Source organism: Chiroxiphia lanceolata, chromosome 27 (genome assembly GCF_009829145.1).
Source record: "Chiroxiphia lanceolata isolate bChiLan1 chromosome 27, bChiLan1.pri, whole genome shotgun sequence".
NCBI lineage: Eukaryota > Metazoa > Chordata > Aves > Passeriformes > Pipridae > Chiroxiphia > Chiroxiphia lanceolata.
The window spans coordinates 4,125,876-4,135,849 of NC_045663.1; the positions used below are offsets into that span (position 1 = coordinate 4,125,876).

A 9,974-nucleotide genomic window follows, 5' to 3' on the forward strand; every position below is an offset into this window, starting at 1 on the left:
GTGATGGCAGAGGGCAGGGCCACAGGAGCAACCTGTCCCCCAGGGGATCTGCTCAGGCACTGTGTGGAGACTGAAGTGATTCCTTCACCTCATCCCCTGTAAATCTGCACTGTGGGGCTTGAGGGATGAGCTGGGAGGTCACGACCATCTCCCTTCTCTGGCTGTGACAGCTGACAGAGCCCGGGCAACTGCATTAGTGCCTAACGAAGGGCCAGTGCCAAGAGCAGCATCTGGTGTGGGGGTACAAAGCCTCTACAAATCCTGCGTGTCTGCACCTCCCTGTCCCATCAAGGCAGGGCTGGCAGGGGTAAACTGAGGCAAGATCGTGCTCTTTCCAACTTGCCATCACAGATGTCCTTCTAGGAAACAGGTGGCGTGTGGCAAATGCAAACAGCTAATAAGAACAGAATAAGGGGAAAGAGAAGTGCAGGTCTGGAAATAGTTCCTTACATAAAGGACTAGTGCCTCAATCTCATTAGTGTCTTAAGGAGCGGGCGCTTGGCCGCCTCCAGCTCCCGCGACGCGAACCACAATCTGATCAGCAATCGGCTTTGGGACCCTGGCAGGTGCCACGTGGCACCAGGACACGGCAGTGCCCCCCAGGCAGCCGCTCCACGGCTCCTCCGAGCTCGCAGCCCTCATCCCAGCCAGCGTGTGCCCAGCGGGAGCGTTCCCATGAAGCCAGAGCTGCTGTCCCCCGGCCCCTAACAGGAGTCACGGCTTCCGAGGGCCAGGCACCATGAGGCAGCTGGGGACCAGGCGTGCGAGTCTCTCGGCCAGCCTGAAGATAGGGGATCACCAGGGCCGCCGCCGGACCCTGGAGGAGGAGGCACTGCACATCCCCTTCGCGCAGGACAGCCTGGTGAAACAATGGAGCTCCATGCAGAACGTGGCAGAGGGAAACGAGGAGAGCGAGGCTCCCATCCAAAGGAACAAGTACCTGCTCAACATTAATGTGGGTGGCAAGTCGTTCCAGATAGCTTGCAAGGTACTGGCCCAGTATCCCATCACGAGGCTTGGGAAGCTGGCCCTTTATACGGACCCCGCGAAGAAGATGCAGCTCTGCGATGACTACTTGGTGCAGAAGAACGAGTACTTCTTTGACAGAGATCCTTCAGTCTTCCACTACATCTTCCACTTCTACCGCAGTGGGGTCCTGTGGGTGATGGATGAGATGTGCCCCAGTAACTTTGTGGAGGAAATCGAGTACTGGGGGATCCATCTGAAATACTCCCAACGCTGCTGCCGGATCCTGTTCGAGGAAAAGCAAGATGAACTCACTGAGTACCTGAAAATAGAAAAGGAGCTGGAGGCAGAACTGGAGCCCCTGGACTCGGGGAATCAGTTTGATGGCAAATTTCTGGGTGGGTTTCGGAAGATGATCTGGAACCTCATTGAGAACCCGTACTCTTCTGTCCCAGCCAAGATCATTGCTGTCATGTCGAGCTTCTTTGTGCTTATCTCCATTGTGGGCATGACACTGAGCACAGTGGAGGAGATGAAAAACAAAACAGGGAAGATGTGGATGGAGCAGATGGAGATGATCTGTGCCATCTTCTTCACCTCTGAATACCTCATGCGGCTCATATCCTCCTCCAGCTTCAAGATCTTTCTGCGGGCAGCGTTTAATGCCATAGACCTGGTGGCCATCCTGCCCTTCTACGTCCAACTCCTCTTTGAAAATCTGGACGAAGCAGACACACTTTACCACGAGGAGCTGCACAAGGTGGAGAATGTGAGCAAGCTGGGCAAGGTCCTCAAGCTCATCAAGCTCATGAGGATCTTCCGCATCCTCAAGCTGGCGCGCCACTCCACCGGCCTCCGGGCCTTCAGCTTCACCATGCGCCAGTGCTACCAGCAGGTTTGCTGCCTCCTCCTCTTCATTGCCATGGGTGTCTTCACCTTCTCCGCTCTCATACACTCGGTGGAACACGATGTCCCCGGCACCGACTTCACCAGTATCCCCTGTGCGTGGTGGTGGGCAGCGGTAAGGTTTGCACAGCTCCTTCCAGAGAGGGGTGCGGGGGGCTCTGTGGGTAGGGGCTGCCCTGCTGCTCGGGAGATTCACCACTGCTGCAGGCCAGGGGGCAGGAGGGGCCCAGCCCTCCTACCAGCCCAGTAATGGTGGGAAACCCAGAGCCCTGCGTGCTCTGAGAAAAGAAATCAGAGGTTGGGACCGAGCTCAGAGGCTCAAAAGCCTGGGTGGGATGGTGGGACAGAGGTGGTGGCCTAGGAACCTCCAGGCCTGAGTTACTGACAAGGGGGATGTGACTCAGCCCAGGCTTTATCTGTCATGGGACCCAAATGTTGGGTGGATATGGTTCAGCCCCCATGGGTATGGGGACAGACACTCAGGGCAGCCTGAGGCTTGTGCAGCATCACAGCCCAGCTGGGCTTGGGAGGCACAAGGGGGTCAGAGCTTGTGGGGCTGAGATGGGGGACCCAGGGCTGCATGTGGGACCAATGGTCACATTGTGCCTCAGTCTGTGTCCTGAGAAAGGACACAGACTGGGGTGTGCTGCCCCTGTTTGCTGCCCTGCTGGTGCCAGGAGCCAGCAGCTCAGCTGAGCTGAGCACTGTAATAAACCTGGGATTGACTCCGAAATGGGGAGTATCTAAAGCACTTAAAACCCAGGGGTTACAAGGGCATTTTGATTTACAGATTAAATGATCCCAGGGATCACTTCTGCCCCCTTGGCCACCACAGATTGCCTGCTTCAAATTCAGGAAGGGCAAAATCACTCAGCCCTTCCTTCAGGAAGGGCAAAATCACTCAGCAGCATCAGCAGGTTCGAGCCTTTCAATGTCCCAGGCCGAGCCTGTCCCTGGGAGCACAGCTCCCTGCAAAGCCCAAACCTCTCTGCCTCAGCTCTCACCTTGTCCCCATAGCCCTACTCCCTGGTCACCAAACGTGGTGCATTTCTGGGCAGCGCCTGCTTCCCTTGGATGGAGGCTCCAGGAAGATTTGTTCCTGTGGGACCGGGCAGTTCCCGGGCGGGAAGCGCTGGAGCCGCAGCTCCGCGGGGGCAGGAAGCTGCAGCAGACACTGACTGCTGGGGAGGGCTCAGCTCGGGGTGTCCAGCTGGCCTGAAGAGACACATGTGAAGCGGGGACTGAGCAGAGAGAGGTCTGACCTCTGATCTCTGCTCTGGGGCTCAGCCAGCAGCACTCCACCCTTGTGCTCTCCAGGCTTCCCGGGCACAGAGCCCTGGCTCTGGAGGCTGCAGGAGTGGGGACAGCTGAGCTGGCTGCTGTCACTGGGTATTACTGCTCCAGGTGACACCTGGCTCCCACAGAGGGGCAGGCAGGTGAAACCCAGCACCATCTGGTGGGGTCTGCTGGGCTTGTTCCCGTGGGATTTTATCTTTTCCCATCCTCACACAGGTCAGCCTCTCCACCGTGGGCTACGGAGACACCGTCCCTGACACAATACTGGGCAGGATGGTGGCATTTGTCTGCATCTCCTTTGGCATCATCCTCAATGGCATGCCCATCTCCATCCTCTACAACAAGTTTTCTGACTATTATGCCAAGCTGAAGGCTCATGAGCTAAGCCAGTCACAGCAGCTCTCCAGGAGGGTCCACCTGAAGGAGCGAGTCCTGCGGAAGCTGTCGGAGTGCTGGAGAGCCGACCCCCGCTATCACCGCTGACCACAGGCCCCCCACCCCCGGACACCCCCTGCCCTCTGTCCTGACCAGCAGGTCCTGTCCTCCAGGGAGGAGGCTCTGAACCATGGGCAGTGAGTCACAGCAGCGTGCAGGGCTCTGCTGTTGCACAGGGGCCACTGCCAGCTGGGCCCCCCTCGCTGCTGTGTGCTGGCCACTGTCCTGCAGAGCCGTCAGTCAGAGCTGCCTCAGGGGCTGTCTCAGAGCAGGGTGTCTGTGTGTCTGTCTGCATGGACCGAGGTGTGGGGCACCCTGGAATCACAGGGAGTGAGCAGCAGGATGTGTGGGGCTGAACTGTTGCCTGTCTGAGGATGGTGGCCCACTGTGACACCTGCCCAGGTGCTGCTCTTCTCCCCATTGAGTGGAACATGCACAGGCTCCCCCTGCCCAGGGCCCTGTGACTCCCTTCCAGCCGAGCAGATGAGCAGCCCAGGCCAAGTCCAGCTTGGAGATTTGGGTGAAGGTCTGCAGGAAAGGCTGCAGCCATGCACACTTCCAGACAAACCCACTCTCCTTCCCACTGCCGTGGAGCCTGGGGGCACAGTCCTTCCTCGGGATGCTGCTGTGATGGGACCTGTGGGCACTGTGGGGGTGCAGACCTTGTAGCCCAGGAACAGGCATTTAATAAACCAGGCCCAAACCCTTCATTGCTGTGGATTCTTGGCCAGCCACTGTGTGTGATTCAGTAAACTGTTCATCTTTTGGGTGAGGAGGGGACATCTCCCCGAGGCTCACAGCATCTCTCCTGCCCATCGATGTGAGGACAGGGCTCTCAGGGATGCAGGTGAGCCTGTCCACATGTGGGGGGTTTGGGATGAGCTGCCTGGGTTTGGGTGGGTTGGAAGAGGAGCTGAAATGTGCATATGCTCAGGACACACCAGTGGGCTCTGCCCTGTGCTCACATCATGGAGGGGCAGTGGGGGACACATCTGGGGGGCACAGGGGAAGGATTTGCCCTCTAGTGTGGGATCATGTCTAGTCAAAGTGCCTCCTGAATGGATGCACCCTTCCCCTGGGTGGGATGGGGAGAGGGACCCCGAGCTGAGGGAGGGCTGGGGTGGGGAAGGGCCAAAGCTGCTGGTGCTGCTTCCAGATGGGCAGAGGGAGGAAAGTGGTGCCGGCCAGGCCAGTGTGGGATTCGGTCACTTGCAGACTGGGCTTGGAGGTGAAGAGGTGCTGGGGAACCGTGGCTAAGCTTGGAAAGAGGCTTGGGGAGGCTGAGTGGTCTGGCAGGGACAGCCACGCTCCCACTGAGCCCTGGACTGCAGGGGACAAGAGGACTGTGCCAGGGGGTGTGAGAGGACCCCTGCCCTGTCTGCCAACACCTACACCTGCTCCCCAGAACCCACATTGACACCCACCCTCTGTACACCTCCCCAACACTGACCTGACCCCACAGGGTTGGTCAGCTCTGGTTTCCACCCCCTTTCTCTTCCATGAGGAACCTTCTTTCTGGGCCCAGCAGTCTCCTCTGGCCATCTTCCCCCAGAGCCATCCTTCCCCACTGTCCTCATTTCAGCTTCAATGGAGTTAATTTTCTTTCCAGTGGCTGCTACAACACCATATTTTGGATTCAGGATGGGAATAATGTTGATCACACACTGATGTTTTGGTTGTGGCTCATTTGTGCTCACCCCAAGTCAAGGACTTTTCAGTGCCTCATGCTCTGTCAGCGAGGAGCTGCACAAGAAGCTGGGGGGAGCATGGCTGGGACAGCTGACCCAAAGTGGCCAGTGGATATTTCATGCCATAGAAAGTTGTGTCCAGTGTATAAACTGGGGGAGCTGCCCAGGAGGGGCCAATCACTGCTGGAGGATGGACTGGGCACGGGTCATGGGTGATGACCACCTGTACTGGGCATCACTTGTTTTACTTGGGTTTTATTTCTCTCTCCCTTTTTGGTGTCTCCCTTTTCATAACAAATATTATCATATATTATTTTATTTTATTTCCCTTGTTAAACTGTCCTTATGTCAACACACAGGTTTTACCTTTTTTTTCTGATTCTCCTCCCTGTCCCACCATGGTGGGGGTGGAGGCCAGTGGTTGTGTGGTGATTAGTTGCCCTCCGGAGTTAAACCACCTCCCATCTGCTCCAGCAGCATCACCTCTAGACACCTCTGCATCACCCCCCACCCCAATCCCAGACCCTGTCACCACACTCCCCCCACACACTCCCACTGCCTGCTCAGGGGTTGTGCCCCCTTCCCTGTACCCCCCACTGCAGGCTGGCTGATGGATCCTGAGATCATTCAGCTTCCAAGGAATAGGGTGCACCAACCTCCACCCCTTGCCTCTGGAGACTGGGCTGTGGCTGAATCTTCATCCATCTCTGCATGCAGCCCCTCCTCATGCACCCCCCATCCCATGCCCATGGGGTGTCTGCTTGCCCATGGCCAGCCCCGTCCCCAGCAGCAGTTCAGAGTCCACAGGCAGCCCTCAGACAATGGCACTTTTAATAGTTCCTCTGAATTCATTTCACAAGTCGCAGCAAGGTGGGAATGTACAGACATTTACAGGACACTGTACAGGCAGTTTCTGTCATATATTAGTGCTCTTGCTATATACATATAGTACAGCATGCAGGAGCCTCTGCACGGGCAGGGACACCCACACCCCCACGCAGGACACCCTGAAATGGAGCTGTTGCCCCGGGGCTGCCAAGTCACACAGGCTCAACCAGATTGATTTAATCAGAGCTTGGCCCTGAGCCTTCCCGGGCACTGCCAGGGGGTGACACCACCCGGGGCAGAGCCAGCACCCCCTTGCTCTGCTCACCCTGGATTCTTTCAGAGGGTTTGTGGGACAAAGGCCCCACGCTGCTGCTCTGGAGGGAGCAGGAGCAGCCTCTGCTGTGTCAGCATTTCCACCCCCCTGCTCCTCCCGCCTCAGTGGCAGCCGCAGCTCCCGGCCACCATGTCGTCGTACTGCTTGAGCACCACGTTCTCGTCGTCATCGAAGTAGAGGAGGTTGATGGAGTAGAGCTTGTCGGGCACACAGCAGGGGCTGCTGACGCCCTCGCTCAGCTTCAGGGCGTTGATGATGGACTGCACCGTGGCGTGGTTCGTCGGCCGCATGTTCTCACCCAGCGGGAAGGGGCAGGAGCCCTTGCAGTGGAAGGCGTTGTACCCCCGGGGGGAGATGATCCAGCCCGACCAGCCGATCTCCTCGAAGTCCACGGACAAGGGATGCCTCTGGCAGGGCTGGAGCCGGTCCAGCGAGCGTGTGCTGCGCGACCCGGCTGGCCTGGGCACCGGCACCTTGGCGGGGAGATCGGGGGCCTGAGGCTTTAAATCTGCCAGGAAGGAGCATCCAATGCCATTAGCCACTGCATCAGCCTGGGCAAAGGGAGAGGGTGCTGCAGCCCCCCAGGCCACCCCTCCCCGTGGGTCTTGTCTGCAGCCCTCTGGTCACAGCCGGTCACCAGCCCAGGCAGAGCCATCAGGAGGTGACAGCCTCAGTCTCACAGCCACACCCAAATCCAGCTTCACATCTGCAAGCAGGCAGAACCCAGAAAGGAGAGAGCCTCTGCCTCTGGCCGGACAAAGAGCTTCGGGTTTGAGGAGCCCACACGTGGGCAGCACCCCAGGAAAGGGATGGTGGCACCGAGGGAGCCGTGCCAGGGCACGTGGGACCCACCTGGGAAGCCGCCCGCGGGCAGCGACGCTCCCCGACGCCCGTCGTCTGTGAACAGCACCAACAGGGGCCTCTTGCTCTCGTGGTGGTCCCGGCCAGAGGCAAACTGCAGTGGTGGGGGGTCGAGCGGGCTCCCCCCCAGACTCTGGACTGTCACCAGCAAACCCTGGTTGCTGCTTTCGTCTTCGGTCCAGTCACGAACCTGGGGAACCAAACTGGTGTCACCACAGGGCCATGGGCTGGGACAGGCTGGTGTCCCCACGGCAGGGGCCAGGCTGGGGGGGGGGGAGGGTGAACCAGGACCCCCTGAGGCCACACGCTGTGTGCCATGGGAAGAGGTTATTCCAGGGCTGCCACCCAGGGGACATTGTGGTGGGAGCCAGCACTGGCACTCCCTGAGGAGCAGTGGGACAGGATGGAGCAGCCCCCAGGGCACTTGGCAGGACTCTTGCCTTCCCCTCTCAGAGGATGTGTCCCTCCCATGTCACTGCAGAGACTGCAGACAGGAAACTGCACTGGAGCCTGAAAGACTTCTGGGGGTGAAATGGGTTAAAAAGCTCCTCCATGTGAACCCCTGGGTTAAAAAAGCTCCTGCATGTGAACCCCTGGTGTTCTCTCTGGGCTGCCCTAAACAGAGGGAAAGCAACTCACAGCTGGCGTGATGGCAAAGACCTCCCAGCCCGAGGTCTGCAGTGAGACGAGCCGGGCTGCCAGCAGCTTCTTCCCTCCAGGGGTGTCTGGGTTTTCCTTCTCCAGCACCTGGTAGATGCTGACCTGGGGGAGGAAAAAGGTCCTGCCTGAGGGGATGACCACGGACAGAGGTGTGAGCAGAGACGGGGAATTGCCAGCGTGGATCTGTCACAGCCTTTGGGTGCCTTTGCTGATGTTTGCAGGTACCAGAAGGGCATTTAAGAGCCCACCACGGTTAAACCATTGTGATACTCCGTGAAACATTTGCTCATGTGATCCCAGAGCTGGGCTGTGCTCCCACTGCGGGCGAATGACCACAGTGTGCCAGTGGCATCCTTGGGCACAGGCTGGGGGACAGCCCCATCCCCGACCCATCGCCCTCCTCACCTGGCAGAAGTGGTGCCTTTTGGGACCATCTGTGACCCTCGGCCAGAGGCGGAAGAGGTGCAGCTCTGCCGTCAGGATCTTCTCGTTCTTGGCCACGCTGGAGAGGACGAACAGGAAGTGCATCTCCTTGCTGTGAGCTGGAGGGAAGGACGAGATGAGAAGGGGAGTGAAACCGGGGGCAGCACCTCCACCAGCCATGCTCAGCCCCTCCCTGCAGCCCCATCCCAGCACGGCAGGGACCCCTCCCACCCCTTACTTCTATCCAGGAAGCTGCGAACGGTGTTGCCCTCCAGGATGTCGGGGTTCTTGGTGACACCATCCGCGTTGGCCACGGTGTTGAACAGATCCACCATGTACTGGGGTGGCTTCTTGAAATGAGCCGGGGGAGGCGGAGGGTCTTCCATGCCGAAGACTTCCAGCAGCTTTTTCAGTGCCTCAGCCCGCCGGCTCGCCACGCCCGCCGGGCTCGGGCATACCGGCTTGGCCAGGGCCAGCAGCAGCAGGACGGTCCCCAGCATGGCTCTGTGCTCCCTTGTCCCAGCTCGACTCCCTCGGCCTCCTCGGTGCTGCATTTATAACTCCCTGGAAAGCTGGATTGGAGTGAAATATGCACAGGAGCAATCAGGAGGGTAAAGAGAGCTAATTGCCATGCTAACAAGGTGAGAAGCCGGGCTCCCGGGCCCCCTGCACCAATTAGCCCCAGTACACAAGTGGGAGGGAGGACGGCTCCCCAGCGCTCCTGGGGCTGGCAGGGGACACGGCGGCCTGGGGCCAGCAGCCCCTTGGCAGGGCCCTGGCTGGGCTGCGTTTGCTCTCCGTAGGAGACTAACTGGGTTTTAATGATGGCACTAATGGGACAAACAGGAGGACCTTTGTGTGGAGGAATGCCGCCCTCCACGATGAGCATCCCCTTCCCATCCCGGCCCTGCCGCAGCAGCTCACACTGGAGCGTGGCAGGGGCTCGGTGTCGCGCTGGTGTCCCCAGCCCACGTCCCTCTCAGGTGTGCAGGGTGGGGCGCACGGGGTCCCCGCAGGCAGCCCAGGCTGTGTGTCCCCCCCAACAGCCACGCAGAGCCCGGGGAGCCGAGGCTGTGGGGCAGAGCATGTTCCAGCAGAGCACCGGGGCTGCCGCGGGCCAGGCAGTGCTGTGGCCTCGGGCTCTGGTCACTCCAGAGCTACCGAACCCTAACCCAGCTTGTTGGGATTTTTTTTTTTAAATAATCAATTGGCTTCCTGGGGATTAAAAGGGATTTCTGCTAATTCCTGAATGCTCGAAATTAACAAAATATCGTGAGAGCTCAGTGGACTCCGGGTGATGGGACAAAAGCCAGTTCTTTTAGTTCTTGTTCCCCAGTCACAGAGGAACAGGTTGGTGCACGTGCACATGCCACACTGTCCAGCTGCCATGGGACTGAACAGAAAAAATTAGCATTAAATTACTAATTCAGCACCTGGCTGAAGCACGGCCAGGACCACACCACGAGAGACAAGGTAAAGGCTAATCCCAGGTGGTGCCTACAGTTTATTCCAACCCAAAGGGCTGTTAATTATGCAGAACAGGCGGGGAGGCAACGACAGGCTGGAGTCAATAGATA

General features: G+C 58.7%; 2 protein-coding genes across 2 annotated transcripts; one reads left to right on the forward strand and one right to left on the reverse strand.

Annotated features, from left to right (window-relative positions):
• The first annotated feature begins 739 nt into the window (after positions 1-739).
• LOC116798982 (potassium voltage-gated channel subfamily V member 2-like) lies at positions 740-3,651 on the forward strand. The gene is made up of 2 exons (XM_032711695.1): positions 740-1,987; positions 3,385-3,651. Exons 1-2 carry the CDS (start codon positions 740-742, stop codon positions 3,649-3,651), a joined length of 1,515 nt encoding a protein of 504 aa, XP_032567586.1.
• A 2,903-nt stretch (positions 3,652-6,554) lies between these two features.
• On the reverse strand, positions 6,555-8,897 carry LOC116799213 (bone morphogenetic protein 2-like). Its single transcript, XM_032712148.1, has 5 exons — positions 8,636-8,897; positions 8,380-8,516; positions 7,954-8,076; positions 7,306-7,504; positions 6,555-6,961 (listed from the first exon to the last, which is right to left on the reverse strand). The coding sequence occupies exons 1-5, from the start codon at positions 8,895-8,897 to the stop codon at positions 6,555-6,557; spliced, it is 1,128 nt and encodes a 375-aa protein (XP_032568039.1).
• Positions 8,898-9,974: the final 1,077 nt, after the last annotated feature.

Excerpts from the sequence above, each read along its gene's own strand:
- LOC116798982 (XM_032711695.1), top strand. The coding sequence starts at position 740 with ATGAGGCAGCTGGGGACCAGGCGTGCGAGTCTCTCGGCCAGCCTGAAG. Across the intron at positions 1,988-3,384 it reads GTGCGTGGTGGTGGGCAGCG|GTCAGCCTCTCCACCGTGGG; the intron begins GTAAGGTTTGCA and ends ATCCTCACACAG.
- LOC116799213 (XM_032712148.1), bottom strand. The coding sequence starts at position 8,897 with ATGCTGGGGACCGTCCTGCTGCTGCTGGCCCTGGCCAAGCCGGTATGC. Across the intron at positions 8,517-8,635 it reads TCGCAGCTTCCTGGATAGAA|CTCACAGCAAGGAGATGCAC; the intron begins GTAAGGGGTGGG and ends CCTTCCCTCCAG. Across the intron at positions 7,505-7,953 it reads TCTTTGCCATCACGCCAGCT|GTTCGTGACTGGACCGAAGA; the intron begins GTGAGTTGCTTT and ends TTGGTTCCCCAG.